Source organism: Nothobranchius furzeri, chromosome 13 (genome assembly GCF_043380555.1).
Source record: "Nothobranchius furzeri strain GRZ-AD chromosome 13, NfurGRZ-RIMD1, whole genome shotgun sequence".
In the NCBI taxonomy this organism is placed as follows: domain Eukaryota; kingdom Metazoa; phylum Chordata; class Actinopteri; order Cyprinodontiformes; family Nothobranchiidae; genus Nothobranchius; species Nothobranchius furzeri.
In genome coordinates, this window is record NC_091753.1 from 66,429,749 (window position 1) to 66,455,916 (window position 26,168).

The following is a 26,168-nucleotide window of genomic DNA, read 5'->3' on the forward strand; positions in this document are numbered from 1 at the left end:
GTCCTGACTTTAGGGATGACCAGGAGACGCCTGCCAGAGGAGCGCAGAGGCCGTGAGGGTTCATATGGTAAAAGCAGTTCTGATAGATAAGAAGGCCCAAGACCGTTAAGACACTTAAAAACCATTAGAAGAACCTTAAAATTGATCCTGAAACATACGGGGAGCCAATGCAATGATTCTAAAACCGGTGTCAGGTGCTCCTGCCTCCTGGTTTTCATCAGGACACGTGCTGCCGAATTTTGTAGAAGTTGTAAGCCTGAGATGCTCTTTTTAGGAAGACCAGAAAGCAGGGCATTGCAGTAGTCTATCCTACTGGTGATAAAAGCATGCATCAGCTTCTCCGTATTGGCCCGAGAGAGAATGGGGCGGACTCTGGCGATGTTCTTTAGATGATAAAAACCTATTTTTGTGATATTTTTAATGTGTGGGATAAAAGTCAGCTCAGAGTCAAAAATCACACCCAGGTTCTTCACTTGTTCAGATGGATTAAAAGACAGAGATTGTAATTTCGGTAAAAGCTTCTCTCTCTGGGCCTCAGGACCGATGACTAGAACTTCAGTTTTGTCCTGGTTGAGCTGGAGAGAATTCTCTGCCATCCAGGATTCGATGTCTAAAATGCAGTTAAAAAGTGCATCCATTGACCGAGAGTCATCCGGAGACACGGAGATGTACAACTGTGTATTATCAGCATAACTGTGAAAGTTAACCCCGTGTCTCCTGATGACCCCGCCAAGAGGGAGCATATAAAGGTTAAAAAGCACTGGGCCTAAAATTGAACCCTGGGGCACACCACATGTAATCCCATGGACCCTAGAGGAACAGGTATCCAAACTCACCATAAAAGTCCTGTCTGAGGTAGGATGTGAACCATCTATGTACAGCACCAGAGAGGCCGATCTGTTGTAAACGAGTTAAACGAATAGTGTGGTCTACTGTATCGAAGGCAGCACTTAGATCCAGTAGAACCAACACTGTCAACTTCTGTTTATCATAATTTACTCTAAAATCTTCAGAAGGGCTGTCTCGGTGCTGTGGTTCATCCTAAAACCAGACTGAAACGTCTCTAGGATATTATTAGTGTTTATAAAATCATTTAGTTGATTTAAAACCAACTTTTCTAAAATTTTGCTTAAAAATGGTAAGTTGGATACCGGTCGATAATTGTTTAATTCATTTAAATCTAAATTGCTCTTCTTCAACAGGGGCCTCACCACCACCCCTTTAAAGGCAGCAGGAAAGACCCTCGTCTGAAGGGAGCAGTTCATCAGGGTTAAAGTCTCATCACTAAAAGATCCATAAAATTGTTTAAAGAACGAAGTTGGAATTGGGTCCAGAACACATGTGGTGGGTCTCACTGAGGAGAAAACTTTGTTAAGAGTCTCAGCTTCTACCAGGACAAAGCTGTCCAGTGTTTCCTCTGGTATAGACACACATTCAGATTTATCTAAGACCTTATTACTTAGGGAGGATAAAATATTCCGTCTGATGGCGTCTACCTTCCCTCTGAAGTGGGCTGCAAACTCCTCACAGAGTGCATTTGAGGGTGTTTTCTGAAGTGAATTGGAGGTACGGTTTAAAATGTTGTTTATGGTGGAAAAAAGTATTCTGGGATTGTGTTTATTGTCTAGAATGAGTTTGGAAAGGTATGCATTTCTTGAATTTCTCACTGCGTTATTATATGATTTAAGTAGCTCTGTATATATTTGATGATTTATAGTTGTTTTGTTCTTTCTCCATCTCGCTCTGCAACCCTGCAATTTCTCTTTAGTTTCTTTAGATTTTCATTTCTCCACGGTGAAGCACGTTTAGAATATAGACTTTTGATTTTAAGTGGAGCGAGCAGGTCGAGAGCGGATTTCAGTCTACTGTTAAAATCATTGACAGTAAAATCACAAGAGGCAGTTACCGGAGTGGGAGGGATCTTTCTAAAAACTTCAGGAAAACCTGCAGCCACTTCAGGGGTGAGATGACGCTGCCTTACAGTTCTCACAGAGGGTTCCAGCTGGATAAAACTGGTGATGCTAATAAACACACAGTAGTGATCAGATACGGCCAAATCAATAACCGAGGACACGCTGGTGGACAGGCCATACGTGATGACCAAGTCCAGGGTGTGTCCTCTGCTGTGAGTTGGCTGTGTGACATGTTGACTAAAATCCATATAACTCAGAATATTTAAAAACTCCTTTGAAAAAGGATCAGAAGAATTATCTACATGTAGATTAAAATCACCAGCTAAAATGATCCTTTCAAAGCAGTTATGCAGGATTGATAAAAATGGCACTCTGCTTAGGAGGCCGATAAACTGTGACACATAAAATCTGAGGAGGGCTAAAAACTGCTGCTGTATATTCAAAAGTGGTAAAATTATCAAATAAAACTGGTTTGGCAGAAAGTATTGATGAACTAATAAAAGCAGTAGCGCCTCCCCTTTTGCTACTCCTCGTTGAAAAATAAAAATTAAAATCTGGCGGAGAGGCCTCTGTGAGAACAACAGGTGCATCTGAACTCAGCCATGTTTCTGTTAAAAGCAGACAGTGAAGATTACGATCTAAAATCAGGTCATTTATTAAAAACGTTTTACTATCAGCAGAGCGCGAACATTTAAAAGAGCCATATTAATAGTAACTGGTGAAGGAGTGACTGTATTAACTGAAGGTTGGACTTTTGGTAACTGTTTTAGATTATTGGGGTTGCTTTTGTTTGGTTTATGGTTGTTTGTCCGCTCTCTGCTGATAATAACAGGTATGAATGAGGTATGGCAAGATCCAAGTCCGATATGTGATTTACTGTTAAAATCAGGGCTGGGTTGGTAGGAGCAGGGACCAGCTACACATCAGGAAGTAGGAGCAGATGAGGCCAGTGGAGTAGACAGGGGGGGTCGTGGACAAGCCAGGCTCATGGTTAGAGTCCGGGTCCCCTGTCTATTTAGGTGAAGCCCATCCGCTCCAAACAGGTGTCTCCTGCCCCAGAAAATGTTAAAATTGTCTATAAAACCAACATCACGGATCACGGTGGCAGAGGAAAGCCAGGTGTTTAATGATAACAGTCTGCTAAAATGGCCGATTCCTCTGCCCATGGTGGGAGTGGGGCCAGAGATAAAAACAGACAGGTGCATAGTTCCTAAAAGATTAAAAAGGTGAATAAAATCACGCTTGAGGAGCTCTGACTGCTGCTTACGGATGTCATTGGTACCGGCGTGGATGACGATTCTACTCACTGTTGTGTGTTTCTGGATGAGGTCTGGGATGTGTCCTGCAATGTCCAACACTGTAGCTCCGGGGTAACAGAAGGTCAGGGCTCCTCTCATCCTGACGTTACGGATGATGGAGTCCCCAACGATGAGAGTGGTTGGTGGTGGTGGTGGTGGTGGCAGTGGTAGTGTGGGTGTGGTAGTTGGTTGAAGCTGGGCAGAGGACCCTTCCGGGACCTGCTGAGTGATGGGTTGAGCTCCCCCAGGGCTGCAGCGACGAGAAGTCAGCGCTCCGTGGTGGGTCCCAGCTTCAGTCTGGGGGGTTGTGCGACGTGGATGGCCGCTGCCGTTCAGCTGGTCCCGCAGCGGCCGGGAGGGTCCTTTAAAGTCACAGCCAGGGGCTGGCAGAGGAGGAAAATCCAACTCCAAGGCGCCGAAACGGTTGGACATGGTTAGGCTAGGTGGAGGAGATCGGCGGCCACCGCCCCGCGTACCCCCACCTTGACCGGACCCAACCTTGACCCATGCACCCTGGAGCAAGGGAGTGGAGCTGAGGGGGGCTTTCGGCTTTGCCCTCAGCTGGAACCAGCGCTCCTCCTCCGCCGCGAATGCTGTGCAGGCCCCCGGCACTCCGAGCCTGCTTGGAGAACCGGAGATGGAATTTGCTCCGGGCTGGCATGAAACGGCATCCGCCAGCTGAGCCCCATCAGTGGTGGCGAAGGTCCGGGAGAAAATGGTGTCCACGTCACGTTCATGGTCCTGGATTTGGTAGAGCGTGGAGATCCTCTTCTCCAGCTCTACAACTTTCTGGCTCAGCCTCACACAGCCGACACACCCAGGGCTGCAGGTGAGAGGCATGAGGCAGGTGAAAGTAGACAGCAGGTAAAAACACACAGCAGTCGAGCTCCAAAAAGTTATTTAAAAAGTAAAAAATAAAATAAAAAGCTCACAGTGGTAGACAAAAATAAATAAATAAACGGTTAAAACCGAAAAAGGATTAAAACCAGTTAAAAACCAGTTAAAACCGCCAGACTTGACAGGTAGTAGTGTGGGATCATTGATCCCATTGACTAATCTCACAGCTGAAACAACGCCTTCTTAATAATCTGAAGCTGTAACAACGCTGTAAAACACAAGATATAATCATTTCTCATTAATAAAATGTTGTTGCAGCACTGAAGCAGCAGAAAAATGAGATTTTGCAATAAATATGTAAAACATTTACATTGTTTTTGAGCCATTTTGTTGGCAGAGTCTGATATTCACTTTAGCTATGAGCTAGGTGTTCTGATAGAACACCGGGAAAATGTGTAGCGTTGTCATATATATGTAACAGTGATATTGACAGGCAGGATTTATTCTGGGGTTGGGGGGGGGGGGGGCACTGGGGTTTGCGTGCGGACCGGTTCTCCTCCGATCGTCAGAGCGGGGCGAGGGGTGTTGATTCTTGTGAGATATTGGAGGTGTGGAATGACAGCATTTGAAGATGGTCAAATGTGCGTGTTGGCAGCCCTGGAGTGGTTGATTCCATGCTGCTTTTGAGAATATGACCTTCATCTCACTGCTTTAGACCTCCACCAGTACCAGAGTGGATATTCTGACAAAATCACTTGTGCATTGATGATAAAAACCACGCGTCCTGTCTACAAAGATGCACGTAATGGCCAGCTCAGCACGTGCGTTAGGCCACTGTGTGTAACAAACTTGGTAGTCCAGTGGTTAGAGCTACTGATTGGCATGTTGTTTTGCACCGGTTCGACTCCCGGTCTAAACGGTGACTTTCTTCTTTTTTAGCTACACTTGCCGGTGTCGGTACAAGATCTGCTCGGGTGCAAGATCGGCTCGGGTCCGTCGACTGCCGATGACGTCTAAGTAGTTGATTGGCTGAACATGAACCTTACGGAATTACGTAATCACGTAACGTTGTTATCACGTGACGTTGGTCCAGGCAAATTTTTTCTATTGGAAAGATGGACAACTTTTACAAAGAAATCCATCATTACCTCTTTGAAAATACACTTTTAGCATAGAGCTGCAAGTATATTAGGGCTGAACGATTAACTGCATGTGCAATTAAATTGCGATGTGACAAAAGGAGATTTTCTAATTGCAAAGGCTGCAATTTGGCAGCGAGTGGTTAGCGCAATGCTAATATACATGGAAAAACCCATAGGAATGCTAATGCTAATATCGCCGATTACATTATTACAAATTATGAATTAGAAACGTGCCAAATGATTACATTTGGAGTCTAATAGAAAGTAAAACTACCATCAATCAAATAAGTACAGACAGGTATTTTAGTAAAGCCAGAAAACTTTTAACTCCGGAGTTTTGGCTAGCAGCTATGAGCGTAACTGAACTACGCATGGACAAGACGTCAAAAACTCAACACAAATACTTCAATAAACGGGACACACTTCTTTCCTGCAAATACAATTTCACAGGTGTTGCTAATACCTATGATCCTTCAAGGGATGTGCTCAAAGAGGAGTTCAACATGAATCAAATATAGTGTTTTATTTTACAAATACTATTATAAACACAAACTTACGTCTTAAGAAACATTATTTTAATAACGAAACTGCTAAATTCTTTCCAACAGTATAGATGTGTAGTGTATTTTGTCCGAGTGGGTTTGCCGTACTTTGACGTCATCGGCAGTCGAAGGACCCCGAGCCGATCTTGCACCCAAGCAGATACTGTACCGACACCGGTGTTAGGTTTTTAACCCTTTGTTGTAAACTGTACAACGCCTGTTGTACCGCTCTGTCGTGGTGAAAAGAGAGCTGTGTACCTAATAAAGTGGCAGGAGTTGCTTCTCCACCAGATTCTTAAAATACCTGAAGCTACACAAACAGCAAAGCTTTCATATTCAGCTGTGAACCGCACAGGCGTGTTCCAGCGAAGCCACATCAGGACTAAATGTGACAGAATCAACAACAGTTATGGGATGGCTGTTCATGGTTCACAGCAGCGCCCCCTATCAGCTCAAGATGTTCACAGTAGTGATGTGTCGGTCGCGAACGAACCGGCTCTAAGAGCCGGCTCTTTGAAGTGAACGATGGGAGCCGGCTCGTCATTGGGAGCCGTCCCCTCCCCTCCCCCCTCCCCTTTTGCTTTGGTGAAAGCCACAGGCGATTGGTCAACATGTGTAACTGCGTGTCCAGACTGTCCACACACAGAGCAGTAGGGGTGGGGAAGAGGGAGGATAAGACTCAGACACACAGCAGAGCACATGCGGGCGGAGGGAGACGAGAGGGAATGAGGAGGAGGAAAAAGGCGAGAGAGAGAGAGAGAGAGAGAGAGAGAGAGAGAGAGAGAGAGAGAGAGAGAGAGAGAGAGAGAGAGAGAGAGTAGAGGTGTGAATCTTCACTTGTCTCCCGATTCGATTCGATTACGATTATTGGGTCAACGATTCAATTCGATTCGATATCACGATGCATCACGATTATTTCATATTGATTTGTTTTCATCGATAAATAGAAGATGTCAGATAACTGCTTTTTATTTTTTTTTTATCAAAAACGTAATTGACACAACCTGCCATCCCTCAAAATCTCTCCATTCACAACAGGTTAGGACAAAACATTTTAAACATTTAAGAAGATTTAACAAAGTAAAACATCTGTTTCCTGGTTCAACACCACGCCTCAGGCTGAGAAAAACACGCTTTGCAAAAACTCACAAAATCTAAAAAAGTACTGAAAACCTACAGGACACATAATGTAATAATAAAATCCATAATGTGTTCATACATGAGTGTTTAATGTCTCTGAGCAGCTCTAGAGTCAAATATTTATGCCACAGTTCAAGGAAGTCAGAAATAACACCAAATGAAATGTTTGACTTAATTTATTTTATTTGAACCCAGTGGTTCGTTTCTGAAATGTTGGAGAATGAATCAAGTTCTGTTTGATGCAGAAAATAATAAAACACAAAACAAATTCTACACTTCCAATAATATTTAAGATGTGTGTTTTATTCTTTCTGATAATAACACCAGCAGAAGGCTGTGGGCTGGATTAGGATTAAATTACCCAGCTGATGGATCTCTTTCACTAACCAGCTAACTACAAACCTTTCCACTAACCTGTCCTGTGGGACCCTCACCATGTAACCCTCGTGTCCATGCTGTCTCTGGAGGAGCAGATAGGAGACAGACCTCCTGTAACTTAAAATGAACCAAAGCTTCCTCCCAGTTTCTCTTTAAGATGAGTTTAACATCAGTTTATCTTCATGACACAAAATAATAAAGTGGAACAAGAACTTCTATTTCTCTCTCCTTTTAACTTCTCCGTGTCCCTAAATAAAAGAGACAGATGATCACGCTGCAGCCGCTGTCACTGACCCCGCCCCCTCCCCAAGACCGGCTCTCCCTACATTACAACAAGCAGTCTGACTGAGCACTTCCAGGAGAAATAATAATTAAATTATGAAAATAATAACGCGTGTTTGGAGGAGCGTCCTCCGATCGTCTCTCTGAGCAGACAGTGTCTCTCTCTCTCTCTCTGTCGCTGATCGAGCGAGCGGAGCGCGCCGCACGACAACCGCTCAATTAACATAATTCACGGCCCAAATCCAACAGAACCGGTCGGGCTGATTCGGTTCCGGTTTGGTCTCGGGTGACAACTCTAGCGCTCAGCCCTGCAGTACCACATTAAGGCGGAGGTAAATGTGGAGGACGCTCACTCTGACAGGTGTGGATCTGCGCTGGTGCCGCCATTAAAAAAACAAAACTACATTCCACTATAATCGATTATGGCGTACTCTTCTACGATGCAGAATCGTTTATGTCCGCATCCCGATGCATCGATTATTTGATTATTTTCCTCAGCTCTAAGAGAGAGAGAGAGAGAGAGAGAGAGAGAGAGAGAGAGAGAGAGAGAGAGAGAGAGAGAGAGAGAGAGAGAGAGAGAGAGAGAGAGAGGAGTGTGACGAAGACGGTGAGAAAATGAGCGCCAGCAGTCGGAAAGTGGAGATTTCTGAAAGTGTTCAGTTATTAAATGCATAGAAATGATAAATATTTGATATATAGCATTTTTTTACATTAGTAAATCATTTTACACATACTTTTGCATTATTTTGGTTATAAATGTACTCTACGCAACAGAAAATCTGAGGAGCCACTTGGGAGCCGAAAGAGCCGGCTCTTTTTGGTGAGCTGAGCCAAAAGAACCGGCTCTCTAAAAAGAGCCAGAATTCCCATCACTAGTTCACAGTACACCTAGCAGAAAGGCTTTGTGACCAGTACACGACTCAGAATCAGTCAGAATGCTTTTAATGAGTTCCTATTTGTTCTCATGTAAACGACGTTTCTGAATGCACCGGCTGATGATGCGGCTTTATTCATCCACAGGTACAGATAGGATGTCAAACAGACCGGCTACATGCTGAAGAACTGAGGAGACCGCCACGTGTTCATGAGCGATTTCCTGTTGACTCAGAGATAATACAGGTGTGGAACCTATGGGGAGGACTCGTGTACCTGGTGGCTCCACCCAAAGTACAGGTGTCTGGGTTGAAGGTCACGGTGCAGATGGGTGTTCCCGCACCCTATTATAAATCAGGTGTGTTTACAGAAATGTGTGTGTTTGTTTTTACGTTGTTCATTCAAAACAATATTCTGGGTATTTAAGGAGTGGAATTATCTTAGCTTTCCTTTACGTAAAGTTTTCTGTTCTTTTCCCAAGAGAAGACTGGAGTAGTTCAGTTTTGCAAAACTATATTTAAGTTTTATCACTCTTTTCAAAAGCATGGGTATTCAGAAGAGATGTAAAAGTAGGCAATGAGGAGGCCATCCTAACATCCACGTTCCAGACAGAAAAGGCCCTGCCCTCCATAAGCTTGTGCTTCGTTCTCGGAACGGGAGCCACTGATGTGCTGACCTCAGGGACCGAGATGGGGAATCAAAAGCTCAGGAAGTTAACTCAGGATAAAACCATGCGATTGTTTAAAAGCCAGTAAAACCACTTTATACAGGATCCTAAAATGAACAGCGAGACCAAAACCGCAGTAATGGGATCTCTTCCTGGAGCCAGATAAAAGACACGCAGCTGTGTTCTGCCACAGTTGGAGACTAGAGAGTTGAGACCGGGAAGCACCAAGGAACAGAGAATTACAGGAGTCAAGACGTGACGTAATAAAAGCACCTTGTTTTAAACAAACACTGCCGTGGAGATTCTTCTCTTATAAAATCCAGATTTGACCACAGCACTGGACACTGTCCAGAGCTAATACCCTCGGGTTGGCCTGGGGCTGGGCATATGGCCTAAAAACCATATCATGAGGATTTCACCTCGATAACTACAAATTACTACAGGTGTGCACGGAAACAAAAGTTGTCCACTAGATATGCTAAACAGCATCAGCGAGCTAGTCTTACCTCAAAAGAGGTCAATTCTAAAATGAGGCACTTTGTTGTTGTTTCATGAGACAAACATGTTTGTTTCTTGCAGCTGATTTGAAGGATATGTCTAACATGCGGGTTGTTTTTTGTAACCTATCTGATAAGGTTCCTATTTTTCCTTTTTTACAAACATGAGAAGAACAATTTCAGCTGTTAACTTTATTTTCTCTCTAAGTGTTTTTCTCCCCAGAAGAAGCTACAACGATGTTCTGCTGAGCTGTGGTGGCCTCATGGAGGGGGCCATCGACTAGCACACTGCTGCTAACCACTTAAACATTCTCCCTCTCCTGATAATAACTTTTTGTTTTCATTGACGTTGAATGTGCTACTACTAGTTTACCCGTTTAATTATAGATTCACTAGGATAAATACAATAAAGTTTATCTTTCACCAAATAGAATATTTACTAAGACATCACAATGTAACTATAGACACATTACGTGTGTGTGTGTGTGTGTGTGTGTGTGTGTGTGTGTGTGTGTGTGTGTGTGTGTGTGTGTGTGTGTGTGTGTGTGTGTGTGTGTGTGTGTGTCTGCTCTGTCTTCTCGATCCCCAGTGAGTCGTGGAGGATGGCTGCTTATACTGAGCCAGGATTCTCTGGAGGTTTCTTCCTGTTAAAAGGGAGTTTTCCTCTCCACTGTCACTGCATGCTTGCTTAGTATGAGGATTGCTGTAAAGACTCTGACACTAGTCAGTGACTTGATGCAATTTGCTGGGTTCCTTATATAGGAAACATTATTTCTGATTGGCTTAATGAACTGTGAATTGGAATGTTTATTATGTGAAGTGCCTTGAGACGACTCTTGTCGTGATTTGGCGCTTTATAAATAAACTTGAATTGAATTGAAACTTGAATTGAACTGATAGGAGCTGCATAGTTTCTTCTCAGAAATGTTCACAGATGTGTTCATAAAAGTTTTGGGGGGGGGGGGGGGGTGTGTCAAACATTTGCCAGGAGATCTGTGTGGTAATTATTTGCTTATTCGCTGACCCGTCTCACCCTGGACACAGTCTCTGTGACTCGCTACCATATGGCAGGAGGCTCAGATCCATTTGGACCAGAACCCTCTGCAGTTGGACTCCTGAATGTCAGGCGAATAACTGCCCACTCCAGCTGCTTGTTTCAGTCTCCTGACCCAGTATTGTGCTTGCACCTAAATTGATCCGCTCTGACCAGCACCTACACTAACGTGTCCTCTAATTATTGCCTCCCTGTATGATTATCATTTCATTGTGTTTATTTCTTAATTCTAAGTTTTGCATATCATTCCTTTTTTTCTTGCAGCGATTTCCTGGTGTGATTTCTCACACATATGGCACCAACACCTTCTGGCTCTGATTGGTTCTGAATGCACCTATCCATGTGGGTCTTTTAGGTGTGACAACGGCAGAGCAGTGGATGTTGCTGCGCACGGCTCCTGCACCGTGGGCAGAGATGGAGTTTGACAACATTGTCCTCACTGTGCCGTCAGATGACGTCCGAAACCTGGAGCGCCCTGATGAAGTAGCAGCCCTGTGGAATGACATCATGAGGGGCATTGCTGACTTGGCTGCAATTCCGCACAAATTCCAACGCAAGGAGCGATTTGTAGCTGAGGTGCAGATTTCCCATGGTGGGTGGAAATACTTCTTACTTCATTATTGTCTCAGTGAGTGCTGTACTACTGCGGGGTTTTATTATATCCTGTCTGTCCAGGCTGGATGCATGCAGGTTATCCCATCATGGCACACAAGTCCTCTGCAGCAGCGCTGCTCAATGTTAACACTGCTAGAACTGAAGGCATCTGGGGTGCGATCCATGAGCTTGGGCACAACCAACAGAGAGGCTGCTGGGAGTTCCCGTCACACACTACAGAGTGTACCTGCAACCTGTGGTCCGTGTATGTGCATGAAGAGGTGCTGGGCATCGACAGGGCAAAGGTTCAAAATGCTACTCTAATCATTTTCTCCCAAGGAAAGAAAAGGAACCCAGTTGTAAAGGCAGTTAGGACAGAGGAGAGGGTGTCAAAAATAAAGAAAAATGGTTCCACATAACATTGAAAATGATAAATCTTAGAGCAACAGGCTGTCATTTACAGTTTATATTGCAGTGAAAATTACTGTATGCATGCTCTGTTTGAAGTTAGTTTTGTAATTTGGAAATGCCGTCTTGAGTGCAGCCTCTCAGTCAGTTTGGTTACCTTGGCAACGTGCGTATGTTCGGGGAGTAGAGAAGTTTCTACGGGTTCTCGTAGTCGTCATTAATAGGATGTGGACTGAAATCAGATCACTCCACAAAGGGTCACAGCATAGCTCCAGAAAGATGTCCCCCAGGAGTCAGATCAGCACTCTCAACTTGCAGTTCCCAGCCAGATATAAATGATGTCACATTGACAAAGTTTTATTTTGGTGAACGCAGGCTCATCCGGCTATGTGTCTGGAAGAACGACACAGTCGAGCAAGGCAGTATGTGCAAGGAGGCAGGAACCTGAATGGCTGGGACATGTGGGTGGCCCTGGAGACGTATATGCAGGTAAGAGCAGGGAGACCTTGGAAGGGGCGGGTGCTCAAAGTTAAAAAAGACACGTATAAAACAAGATTTTTAAACAGATTCACAATCCAACAAGTTTCTGAAGATTCTGAAAATGAGATCATTGTGTTCAAACCAAAGGGACAAAAGGCCTCTAGGTGCTCTGACTGTAGGAATGAGTTCCTCTAACTTTCTCTGACTTTCACATTCACTTCAGAAGTCTCTCTTGTCCTCATTTCTGTCTTAAGCCTGATTCATGCTTCTCCGTCAGCTCCGCAAGGGACAGACACGCACGGATTGACGGAAGTGTTTTGCTCTCATACTTCTCCGTCTCCTGGGGAGTTTTGCAAAGCAATTCCCCACCAGGACAGCAGAGGGCGTAGCGCTGTTCTGTGGTATCCTGTCATGTATCCAGTCCAAGATCGTGTGTTTATATTGTGTTTTTTGTGTATATAAGAGACTTTTAACACAGACAAATTTGTCTCTCATCCTCCTCCACCTCTTCATGCGCTCGCCACCTCTAAACCCACGTTTCCTGTCATTTCCGTCCACAAAACTCTTGCTGTGTATTTTTTCACTCCTCCAGTCACGGGGAATTTAACGTTCATGTTTTTAGAGTTTGTTTCGCGAGGTATTCTTCAAGCTGCTCCATGTCTGCCGCTAATTATCCTCGGCTCTCTCTATGTTTTTTTCGGGCGCAATGGCGGCGGTGTAGACGACAGCGGCATCCTGACCAATCACAAGCTTGCATTGTCCGTCTCGACTGACGGATGTTTAGAAAAGAGAGCTCGACTCCGTCCGTCCTTGCGGAGCTCTCCAGCAGGCCCGCAAGGACGTTGCGTGTCTCCACACTGACGCAGACGGAGAAGCATGAATCAGGCCTTAGACATGCAGCTACCTGACTCTACTCCTTCTTACTACACACACACACACACACACACACACACACCACTAAATGTTAATGTGAACAAATTAAAAGTTATCCAGCTGACGCATTGCAGGCAGAATAAAAACTTACAAGTAAATGAACGCAGACTTCAGCCGACAAGCAAAATACCTCAGTCATCTCCACGGCTGCGAGTTGGAGTGACAGTGAGGACAGCCAGTCATGTTAGCATGACACTGCAGAGCCAATCAATGAGCTTGTGGGTGGGCCTAAAGGAAAATAGGCTTTAGCTTGAAGCGGCTGTCTTCCACATGAATACCTGACCTGTATCCATGTATGACAGTTTTGGACAGTAAAAACTGACAGTAAAAAGGGCATTTTAGAAGAAGAAGAAGAAAATATCATTTCTATAGCGCCTCTCAAGATAAAAATCACGAGGCGCTTCACAAAAACAAAAAATGTAAAAATATAAAAAATCATTTAGAAAATGTTTAAAAATATATTTAAAATGAGCAAAAATAGACAATTGTGATTAAAAAATGTTACGAAAGAGAGAGAGTGAACAGGAAAGAGGGAAACCAGTGGATCCTGAGGAAGGTGGAATAGGTGGGGAGAGCAGAATAAAGAGAGAGAGGTGATGAAGGTCATACAAAAGCCAGCTTGAACAAGTGAGTCTTCAGGTGCTTTTTAAAGGAGACCACTGAGTCCACTGATCTCAGGCTCAGGGGGAGAGAGGTCCAGAGTCTGGGGCCACAGCAGCAGATGATCTGTCACCTTTGACCTTTAGCCTGGTGCTGCACAACCAGTAGGCTTTGATCACTGGACCTCAGGGACCTGCTGGGGGGTGTAGGGACTAAGAAGATCACCAATGTAAGATGGTGCTTGTCCATGTAAGGCCCTATAGACCAGAACCAGGATCTTGAAATGAATCCTGAAGTTGACTGGCAGCCAGTGAAGCTGGAGGAGAAGCGGGGTGATGTGGGTGTGTTTGTAATTTTAGGCACTTGGGAAAAGGTTAAGGTACTCAAAAACCTTCTGCCCCACCCTGTGCACATGCCTGGGTAAGCACATTAGCGTTGTAACTCTTTAAAAACTCTTTTAAAAAAATAAACCAAATTCAAATAGATAACTACTGTAAAACATTTGTTAGGGCTTTTCCTTTCTAACATAATAATCACATAGGAACGAGTATTGCCTTTTTTAGCTTTGCAAAGGGGGGGGAGAGCAATGGAGAAGTTAAACAGGATCCAGTCGTGACTCCACTCCAGTGCCCACCTCCAAAGTTCTCCCCTGCGTGGCTCGTTTATATTAAGCTCGGTAACACATGGGAGTGGTTACACATTACAATAATGTGGTGTGGTAAGACTGGGTTCAATCAGCTGCAACGTGACTTGGAACTGAAACATAATGTTCCAGACACGAAACTGTGGGTGACTGTGTGTATATATGGGTGAATCGTCAGCATGAATGTGGGTGAATCGTCAAAATGCAGAACAAACATCATGTACTCAGAGCTGCCAACCCTCACGCACTGAGCGTGAGACACACACATTTGACCCTCTTCACACGCTCTCACGCCACACCTCCAATGTCTCACGCTAAACCAGCGCCTGCGCTCCCCAAACGCGCATCACGCACAGTGTGTAGGTCTTATGAAAAAAGCTGATGATATTAATGATGGCATTAGCTACTTAACAACTTACACACAAACAACACATACGTAATAATTTAACTGGCATTATTTCACACATAATCCCATCTGCATAATCCAAGCGGATGTGATTTTTTCTGCTCAGGTTGCGAGATGGGCGGAGTGGTGAGCTCCACCTGCTGTTGATGGGACGAGCATGCCCGGTTCTTCCAGAACCGTGAGCTGCGGCTGCGCACTGCCATAATGCCATGCTTTATTTAGAAATGCAGCCGGTGTTGACGGATCTTCAGTCCCGAATGTTTTTCTTTAGTTTTCACTCATCAGCCACAGATCGCTGCTCTCGCTCACGGCAAGCTGGGCTTCCTACCCTTGTGGCTCACTCACATGTTCCCTCTTAGGGCTGGGCGATACGGCCTCAAATCTATATTGCAATATAATCTGAAGCATGTGCGGTAATGATATATATTGCAATATATTTTTTCCTCTGTTTATATATGTCAAAATGACATGCTTTTAAATATCTTCGTGTGGCAAATAAATGCCACATGAGGCATATAGGCCTCCTCCTCCACCATGCTTGCAGTGACTGCCATTCTGTTGTCCCAATGTCAGCAGGGTGCACATCTTAGTGACGTTGTGTGTTATCGCAATATCGCGGTATTGCGATATAGCCAAAAACTCTATCATTACCCAATTTTATATTGTTTCTACCTTATATTGTTTATATTGCCCACCCATTCCCTCTCTTACGTTAGTTTGTGACGTGGATTCCTACAGTTTTAATTCCCTGCTTCACCAGTGTGTTTTTCCTGTTTGTGAGACGAACCCCTCCTCCATAACCAGGTTACTGGTACGGAAGCCTGGAAAGGCCAAAATTCCTCAAACGTTTTTTTTTTCCTACTGGTGGATATTTAATGTAATAGAATAGAGTAAATGTTATTAGTCCCACAGTGGGGACATCCACTCATTACAGCAGCACACACACTTGGAGACACAGATTACAGTAAAACTGATTCCAGCCATGTTTGCTTTGATAACTTCCATAACTTCATGCTGATGACCACATGAACATAATCCTGTTTAGTGGATGCAACTACATCAAAGAAGTTAGCTTAACACGATAGATTGTTTTTCTTGGCAGGAAATAATAACTGGTAATATTATGAATGACATGATGTTTCCCACCCCTAGATGGAATTTAAAACATTTGCATTAATTATAATTAAAAATTCCTGTTACTCTTTACTGCAGACAGACGGACAGACAGACAGTCTGTAGTGTGAAGAAGTTCAGGAGAGTTGAATGTAAAGTCAGAGGTACGGAAGAGGATTAGGGCCACTGAAAAGAAAAAAAAAGAAGAAAAGAGAATTCAGACTTTTTCCCCATAATTCCCTGTCAGAATTCCGAGGTTAAAAGTCAGAATTCTGAGAAAAAAGTAACAGTTCTCTTTCTTTTCTTTTTTTCCCCATTGTCAGTGGCTCTAATCCTCTTCCGTACAGAGTAGAAATAAATAAATAAAGTCAATATTAATACCCCCCCCCCCCTACACAGTCGGTGAATTGTCCGCTCCCAACCCCGTGACCCCGTCTCACTCTTTGAAATGTTCAAAAGTTGGCAGCCCTCCATACATGGTCACACATATTATGAGATAAATGCTATTTAAAAACTCCAACAACATTAGTGCTGCCCATCAACATATATACTGGACAATTCGTGCCCATAGGCTCCAATTATAAGTTTTTTTGCCAAAATGGGAGGTGGCCACTACCGCCATTTTGACCATGTCAAAGGTTCCGTCAAACCTAGACAATTCCAAAAAAGGGAAGAGAGGTGGAGCTGAGGGTGGGGCTGTAAGGCTGGGATCAAATGACGACACCCACCGAACTGAAGCAATGTAGCTACAAGCTAACCCAAAGCTAACGCGGAGGTGGGAGCTAAGCTAACGGAGCTAGCTACCAAGCTACAACTGGAGCTAACTGTGCACAACACCGGAGCTTCTGAGTCACAGATACGCCGGGCTGACCGCTGGGTAATACTGGGTAGAACCAGGGGTGAATTTAGGACTGAAGAAGATCCGGGGTTTAACACACGCGCGCGCGCGCACACTCGCAAGTGTTGTTCCTGTTAGTGTTTAGTGTGAGATGATAGTAAATATTCCCTTTCTTTCTCCATCAACTTTACCTGATAGTAAGCTAACTTTAGGCAAACCAGCAGCACAACAAATATTTTCAAATAAGACTCACAAACCTGAGTCAACACCAGTCTCATCAAAGCTGGGGTTCTGTCGTTGTACTTTTTGTCTAAAAAACGTCCTTATGTCCATCTTCACTCATGCGTTTCATGCAGAAAGTGTAGAAGAAGCCGGCTGCTGAAGGGCTTCTTCTTCAGTGGTGGAGGCTCAGGCAGGCTGTATACAAACTACTGCCAGCTGCTCCCTCTCTGTTGGACTTTGGTACTGCATGTTACTTCCACGATTTAGATCCGGGGCTTTTCATAAAACATCCGGGGCTTGAGCCCAAGTAGCCGGGCCTAACGCCGCCCCTGGGTGGAACACAGAGGTCTCTTGAGAGCTCCACAAGCCGGCAGCTGTGCAGCAGACAGGCGCCGCTGCGATCTGAGATGCGCCGAGCTGCCACTGAGGGGAGGGGACCGTACCAATAGTTGGAGCCCAGCTCCATCAACATGTTATATTTCAACCCATTTTCTAAAGTGCAGCATTATGTTAAATGCACTGGGTTTTACCCTATTACATTTAAATTTCACGGTTCAACAGTACATGTTAAAATCTAAGCTCAGCTCGGCAGTGACCTAAAATACATAAATATAATTTTACTTACCGAAAAAAATGAAGTGGAGACTCCTTAGATGCTCTGTTAGTGCAATTAATGCCACAGCAAGTCATTTTGTCCAACAATTGCACAAAAATATCCAAAAAGAGCGCACAAACGGCACAACTAATGGTCTAAGTTGAGAGACTGAAAATGGCGGAACAGTTTTCAGGCGAGGCCGAGGCTCAGACTGAGGCCTCTCCCCGGAGCTAGCTCTGTGGTCACGTGGGTCTGATGCTCATTAATTATTCAGAATTTTAGGCTTTTAATACACTTAAACAGAAGAGTGAGAAAAAAAATTCACCTCCCTCAGAGTTGTCATGAGTGTAAACTAGATCTATAAAACCTAAAACCAGGCTGTAAACATGTTTATTTCTGCTGTGAAATTGGTATTTTTAACATGGGAGTCAATGAGGATTTGCTCACTTCTGACACCAGCCCCTAGTGGATGAGGGTGGGACTGCAATTTATTTCACTTCCTGTTTTGCTTCATTTCCAGACCCGAATAATAGGGGGCTTGGTGCTGCCACGATTAGTCAATTCGTCACGATGACATGGACAAACAAAATAGTTGACTATAAACTAAATGTTACATCCCCCTCCATTGTCTTGGAGGTTTTGAGGGGAATGTCCACATTAGATTTGTCTTTGATGATATTAAGAATGAAAAGAGTTTAACAAACGTGATGTTTAAAGGCTTAGAAAAGGATTTAATATACTCTTAAAACAGGTCAGGTACAAAAAGCAGCTCTCAAAATTAGAGAGGGGATACAGAGGTGCACTAATTTTTTTTATCTTTTATTTTCATTTATTGATAATAATAATAATAATAATAATAATACATTTTATTTAAAAGCGCCTTTCAGGACACCCAAGGTCACTTTACACAAAACACGTAATGAAATACAATAAAACAATAATAAAACCCAAAGAAGAAAAAACAAAGAGAGAAACAGTTCAATAAAATCAGAGGTTGTAGGCAGATTTAAACATATGTGTTTTGAGTTTTGTTTTGAAAAGGGTAAAACTGTCGATGTTCCTGATGTCTGGGGGAAGTGAGTTCCAGAGTCGAGGAGCAGAGCGGCTGAAAGCTCTGCTCCCCATGGTAGCGAGACGGGCAGAAGGAGCCGCAAGATGGATGGAAGAAGAAGATCTGAGTGAACGGGACGGGCTGTGAATACTTATAAGGTCTGAGATATATGGAGGAGAGAGGTTGTGGATTGCTTTGAAGGTATGGAGGAGAATTTTGAAGATGGACCTGAATTTAACTGGGAGCCAGTGAAGCTGCTGGAGAACCGGTGTGATGTGGTGAAAGGAAGGGGTTCTGGTGATAATACGGGCTGCTGAATTCTGGACCAGTTGCAGTTTATGAAGGAGTTTGTTGGGGAGACCATAAAGAAGTGAATTGCAATAGTCGATACGGGAGGTGACGAGGCTGTGGACGAGAATGGTGGCAGTGTGAGGGGTCAGTGAGGGACGGAGACAGTTTATGGAACGTAGATGGAAGTATGCTGACCGAATTAAGTTATTAATGTGAGCCTGAAAAGAAAGTGAGCTGTCGAGAATGACACCCAGACTCTTGACGTGAGGTGAGGGGGAGACTATGGCGCTGTCAATAGTTAAAGAAAAGCTGTCAGATGTTGAGAGGGTGGAGTTAGTGCCAACTAGAAGAAGTTCAGTTTTATTGCCGTTGAGTTTGAGGAAATTAGAGGTGAACCATGATTTGATTTCAGAGAGGCAGAGTGTAAGGGAGGATGGTGGGAGAGTTGAGTTGGGCTTACTGGAAATGTAGAGCTGGGTGTCATCTGCAAAGCAGTGAAACTGGATATTGAATTTGCGGAAGATTTTGCCGATAGGGAGGAGATATACAATGAAGAGGAGGGGCCCCAGGACAGAGCCCTGGGGCACACCTGACTTGACTGGGGAGGGTTCTGAGGTAAAGGATTTTAACTGGATGAACTTAGTGTGGCCAGTAAGGTAAGATTGAAACCAGCGGAGGGGGGTGTGAGTGATGCCTAAGGAAGATTCTATTAAGAAGTCTATTAAGGAGGATGGGATGAGAAATGGTGTCAAAGGCTGCACTCAGATCGAGGAGAATAAGAATAGAGATTAAACCAGAATAGGCAGCAATGAGTAGGTCGTTAGTGATCTTGATGAGAGCTGTTTCTGTGCTGTGGTGGGAACGGAAGCCAGACTGAACTGTTCATAAAGGTTATTGCGGGTGAGATGTGAATGGAGCTGAGATGCAACAGTTTTCTCAAGGACTTTGGAAATGAAGGGAAGATGGGAAATGGGATGGAGGTTATTGAAATCATTGGGATCTAAACCAGGTTTTTTTTAGAATAGGGCTGACTGAAGCGGATTTGAATAGGGAGGGAACCGTATCAGAGGATAGTGAGGAATGAATAATGGCTGTTATAAAAGGGAGCAGAGAAGAAAGGCACGATTTAACTAAAACAGTTGGAATAGGGTCCAGTTGACAGGTGGAAGGTTTGGATTTGGTGATGTAATCTACTAGTTCTGAGGGATGGGGAAGTTTAAAGGAGGAGAACTGAATGGTGGGTTCAAATAAATCAGGAGAGGGAGGGGAGGAATGAGGTAAAGAGAGATGGATTCTATTGACCTTATCATTAAAAAACTGAAGGAGAGAGTTACAGGTTTCTGAAGAGTAGAGATGGATGGGTAAGGAGTCGGGAGGCTGAAAAATGCTGTTCATGATGGAAAATAATGTTTTAGTGTTGCTGGAGTTGGATGAGATGAGACCGGAGTAATACTGAGATTTGGCATGGGAGATGGAGTCCTTGTAGAGAGAAATCTGAGCAGAATATAAGTCTTTATGGATGGTGAGACCGGTTTTCTTGTAGAGTCTTTCAAGCCTCCGGTTGGTAGCTTTCAAGGAGCGTAGGGCAGGGGTGAACCATGGAGCAGACCGAGTAAAATATACAGAGCGGGATTTGATGGGAGCAAATGAATTAAGGAAAGAAACCAGACTGTTATTGTACTGAATGACAAGATCATCGGGAGTAGAGGACAAATTAGGGGTCAAGGTGGCAAAACTGGAGGACAGGGAGGCTAGATCAATGTCCTTAATATTACGAAAAGAAATGATACGTGGTGACTTGATGATGGAGAGACGGAGGGGAACAGAAAAGGAGATGAGGAAGTGGTCCGTGAAAGGGAGCGGGTCAGCTGTACAGTTGGAGGGGATCAGGCCGGAGCAGCAGATTAAATCCAGGGTGTGACCTTTAATGTGAGTGGGAAAATTGGCATATTGATGAAAACTGAGGCTGTCCAAAGATGAGGAGAAGTCTTTGCTGAGGGGGAGGGCCGTATTGTCCATATGAATATTACAATCACCAAGTAAAATTACATTTGGGGAAAGGGCGGACAGATGGGATAAAAGAGCAGAGAGTTCATTTAAAAACTCAGGGCTGAACTTGGGGGGATGATAAACAGTGACAATTATTGTGGGGGTCGGGCCGGAGAGTTGACAGGCGAGGCATTCCAGAGTGGTGAGAGGAGGAAGGCTTACGGGAAGGACCTTCCAAGTCTCGCGATAGAGTATCGCGAGACCGCCGCCGCGGCCCGACCCACGGGGTTTGGAGAGGTAAACAAATCCGGGAGGAGTACAGTCATTGAGTTGTGAGAAATCGCTGGGTTGTTGCCATGTTTCGTTCAGACAAAGAAAGTCTAGCTTATGGTCACTGATGGTATCTTGGAGGAGATGTCCTTTACCAGAGAGGGAGCGAATGTTGAGAAGACCAAAATTAGCAGTGCGGAAGTCCCTGGCGACAGGAGCATTAGCCCCACTAGCCAGCTGGGCTAACACGCTGGAGTCGGCAGCTAGGCAGGTATTCCTGGGTAGCCGCCGGCTAGTCGTGGACCAGAAGGAGGGTATTCCTTTGGAGCCGTCGAGATGGAGGTTCCGCCGGGACCCCCGATGGATATACCGACGGCGAGGCTGGAAGGTGATGTCGGGGAAGAGGCACAGAGCTGGTGGTGGAGATCCGGAGTAGTGAAAGCGGATGTTTAATGATGGTTTGTTCCCATCAAACCATAGTTTAATTTTTTTCATCTGTTTGCATCACTTCTATCATCTGCTCAACATTATCTCCTGAATAATAAAAAGTTGTATCATCAGCAAAGAAGGTGTATTTTAATATATTGGATACCTCAACAATGTCATTTATATAAATGATAAATAGTTTAGGGCCCAATACCAACCCTTGTGGTCAAGGCCGGATTAACCATATGGGAAACTGGGCAATTGCAAGTGCATAAACCACTGGACTACCATAGCTAATACAGCAACTGACTCACCTCAGATGCTCTTGTCAGCACATTTTGTCAGAGCAAGCATGGGCAGTTTCATTGAAGCAAATTGTTTTATTTCTAGGTATAAATTCAGGCTGATGAAAAAAAAAACTCATTTAAGATAAATGACATCTCCATAGTTCCAATGGTAATATTCATCATATATTGTGCCTACTTTTGAGAGCAAAGGTAGGCACATTATATGATATTTAAAATAGCATGATATTGAACCTTTAATTCCATTTTAACAAACAATGATGATTGCTGAACTGTTCTATTTATATCTTTCCCTTTGTCTTCAAAGCTCCAAGAGAAGTTTGGCTGGGACGCCTTTAAGAAGGTGTTTGCAGCCTACCATCAAATGAGCAACTTCCCCAACAACAACCATGAAAAGATGAATCTGTACGCCGAGACTTTCTCCCAGACCGTGGGCATGAACCTGGCTGGATTCTTTAGAGCCTGGGGTTGGCCCATTGAAATGAACACTGAACAGAAACTATCCAGCCTGCCGCCCTGGAGTGATCATCCCATGGTCCAGTACGGCTGAATGCCACTCTGCTGGACGACCCCACCCTGATGACCAACTCATCAAACTACATATATTTTGGGTAGGGAACACGATATATTGGCATCAAAATTGGTATCGGCCGATGTTAGTAATTTTTCAACATATCAGTATCGGCCCGATAAATAAAACTGGGCCGACTCTAACAACCAATAGTTTTTCCATCTTGTTTCCATTTGTTTATCTGTTTCAGAGGGTGATGGGTGTATTTGTTTAGTCATGTGACAGTAATTGTAGTCATCTCAGAAGAGTAAATGTGTGTGGTGTGTCTGCATAAAAATGTAAATTCAGCTTTAATAATTTTCATTCTATACAAAATCTGCTGAATTTAGATGCATTAACCCTCTCAAGCTCAAAATAAGTTTTGATAAAAGGACGAACAACTAAGTCCTTCAGGGGTACTTCTGAGTTTAAAAAATACTCATGAACTACGTATGTGGAGTAACCAGGAAGGTTTTAACATTGCAAATCTGCAAAGCCTGCCTCAACAGGGTTAACATTAGTATATCAGTATCTGCAAATATTGGTTATCAGCCATAACAGTGATATTAATATTGAATATTTGTATTGGCCCAAATATTTCATATCTGTGCATCACTAATTTTGGGAGATTAAGTAGTTTTGTTCTATATTTGGTTGTTTGAACTATATTTCACAGAGAAGCATTACATAAAATATTTACAATGACATTGTCTTTCATTGATGGGTAACGTGTTTAGGAACAATCAATCATCTTATGGCACATTGAGTTTTTTTATTTTTACAGCAACGGTAAAGGTCGTAGGCAGAAAAGGGTCATAATTTAAATACAGTTATAAACGATGCATCTCAGAGTAAAATTAAGTTGGGTTTTGTGAAGGGTAAACTGCTTTTTGTCACAGAAAACAAACAACACAATAAACAATTACATTTATTTTATTTTTTTACTTTTCTCCTGTCCACAGCTCTTCAGTGCACTGTCCATTCCCGGATAGTGAGATTCGCTGAGATTGGTGACCAAGTGTGAGATATTGCTTAGATGCTTTGATGGGAATCTTTTCTTAATTTATTTAGTTACATCCACGATCAGGGTGAAGTTGCCTTTTAAGGGGTGGGTGCTCCACAAATAGAGCAAGATTTTTAAACAGATCCACAATTCAACAAGTCTAAAAATTCAGTTCATGAGAGACCCTTGGGTTCAAACAACATAATACAAACTAGGAAAAATATTTCATTTGGTGTTAATAATTGAAGGTAATGTTATTTCTTTAAAAATTGTTTTAGTTTTTAAAGACACACTCATGAACTTTGCAGATATATACTCTGTTGCCCTTTCCAGGCTTGCTGCATAACGTCACTGTTGTAAAATCAAATCTCTCTGGCATGCATAACAGGCATGTTTACCGGCTTTTTTCCAACTCTTGTGTCCAATCAAACACTTTTCAGCATTGAATAAAGTTTTATCAGACTTTATGCCCGATCAAACACAATAACCCTGGTGAAATCATTTATTACTTACCTATCCATTAGCAGCACCGCCAGGTCAGAGTCCATAGTACCACAGACATATACGTGGACACCCCATGGACTGGTGCTGCCGTAGTGTTCGGCCACCATTTTACGAGGGTCTCCATTTGCCCCCGGTGCATTAATTTCTACTAAGGAAGGTGCTACCCAACTAAAAACACATTTTATCATGCTTTTTCACAAAATCAGACAGTTGTTGCTCACTCTGCATTAACTTTATACTTTTCCACTGTCACTGCTTTGGAGAGCGAGACCCATCCAATATGGCGGCGATGCTGTTACGCTATCCAGCGCCTGATGGGGTATTTACATATTCATTTATATGGGGTCTACGTCTACATGATACTGCCGTAAAGCAACACGCAGTCAGTAGAAAATCTGTATAGTGACCCCATAACAATATCACAGCTCCGAAAATGAACATATGCCGCCAAAACTTTCCAAAAAGTATTTTTTTAATGTGTAAAAGTTGCAGAATGGAGCTTTAAAGCTGACTTATATCTAAACATGTTACGACCACATTTTTTGCCACTAATCCGAGTCCAAGTTGTTTAATTTTTGATTATCTTCCAATACTAAGTCTTTTTCCAATACAAGGTGGTAATGCAATGCATTATAAAAAGAAGAAAAAAAGGGAGAACACATCCAAAATGTCCCATCTGTATTTGTCATTTTGGTATAGTGACCCTGTTTCTCTTTATTTAGCTTCCATACATTTTTGAACCATTTAAGCTTCTTAAAATTTTCTGCTATTTAAGCAAATTTGGTATTAAAAAGTTCAGCTCGTTAAGCTTTTTCGGGGCATTTCGTTTGGCATTGATTACTTTAATATTTTCTGAGATATTCAGCTTTGTCTGCTGCTTTTTTTTCATTGAATATAGTGGGATCGCTCAATTTGCCTCCCTTTTCCTTACTGTTGGAGTCATGCAGGTGTACTGATATTGATGAGAGGCCTTTGGATCTGTCCTTCAGAAGTCAATTCGGATCCATCAAACTTCTCACCACCATTCGATAATTCTAATAATAATAAATGCTGAAAAATAGTAATGATAAAAAACCTAGTAATGCTGATCATGCTGATGATCATGATAATAATTGTTGAGAGGAGACTCAGGGCAGACTCCCTGATTACATGATTCGAGCCTGAGCCAAGCTCCTCTCTGTGTGGAAACCTCTGACCTCCAGCCCTACTGACCCCACCCCCCCCCCACCCCCCCCCCACCCCCACCCAGAGCACCCAGCTCTGCGGAGAGGAGCAAGCTGACTGGGTTTATCGCAACCAAGACAGCACGCCTGACTTCTCAGAAACCAGAGCATGGAATCTAAAAAGAACTGCATGTGTGAAGAGTACAGGAAGGAAAGAGGAGGGGGGCTTCCTGCTGCCTGAGCGAAGAAGCGTTAAACCACAAAGATCACACTTGAAGAAAGGGGGCCTGCAAAGGTGGAGGAGGAGTTGTTGTGGTGCAAAAATAAAATATGAGTCTTCCTGTTAAGAAGTTGATCTTTGATTCGAGACAGTAATAAAAAACAAAACAGCCCGGAAGAATGAGAAAAAATTGTGATGCATGAAGGTGGGAGGGGTGGAATAAAAGTGATTGTTGGTTCTTATCAGGGTGGTGGTTGCTGCTGGGTCTGAAAATGTGTGTTTTAACATAGAGAGAGCTTGATCTCCTTGGATCTGCTAGAATCTCGGGTATTTTGATAAGAACTTTTCCTATTTAGCCTAAGCTGTTCCCTGTGTTGGATTACCTTTTTTCCTTTTTGTGTGTGGAATAAACTTTTCCCTCCTTCGGGAGGGAATTAAAAGTAACTAGAACTGCAAGCAGTTATCAACGGGTTCCAAGCCCCCAGCGCCAGTCACCCACCCGGCCCGCCCTCAACTTCGCCAGTCCTCACGCGGTCCCGCCCCAAAAACACGTTCTCCCTCCGGCATCCCGTCAGCTCACTTCAACCGGCGCAATGAAAGTAACACTCAGGATACGTCATTAAAACTGCAAAGCCTATACACATATCTTTCAGAGGCATGGCTGACTTCTCGATCGTGGTTACAATGGAATTCCACTGTTTCCTTATTAAAGAACGTGAATATTTAATGAGTGAGATTATCAAACATTGATCTATACATCAACAGAATATTACAAATAACATAAATACTTGATAATGTCTTTAGATTTAAAGGATTTTCCACAAAAACTATGAGTTTCATTTTGTGACTTACTGACCAAATGTTTTAAAAAATCATGAAAAATACATAAATCATCCTAAAATTACCAAAATATTCTCACATGGCAGTGTTAACATGCGCAA

At 43.4% G+C, this 26,168-nt stretch overlaps 1 protein-coding gene across 4 annotated transcripts in view; it reads left to right on the forward strand.

Annotated features, from left to right (window-relative positions):
• The window catches only part of zgc:162193 (TRPM8 channel-associated factor homolog), a 61,577-nt gene extending 37,757 nt beyond the window's left edge, over positions 1-23,820 (forward strand). For 3 of the 4 annotated variants that reach the window (XM_054735099.2, XM_070543796.1, XM_054735095.2), the window contains 5 exons: positions 8,553-8,763; positions 10,979-11,215; positions 11,299-11,522; positions 12,001-12,114; positions 22,095-23,820. In XM_054735099.2, the coding sequence (XP_054591074.1) occupies positions 8,553-8,763; positions 10,979-11,215; positions 11,299-11,522; positions 12,001-12,114; positions 22,095-22,337 (1,029 nt within the window). In that variant the 3' untranslated portion in view covers positions 22,338-23,820. The remainder of the gene's footprint in view (positions 1-8,552; positions 8,764-10,978; positions 11,216-11,298; positions 11,523-12,000; positions 12,115-22,094) is intronic. The other variant, XR_011516119.1, reaches the window with a different exon arrangement.
• The last annotated feature ends 2,348 nt before the right edge of the window (positions 23,821-26,168 follow it).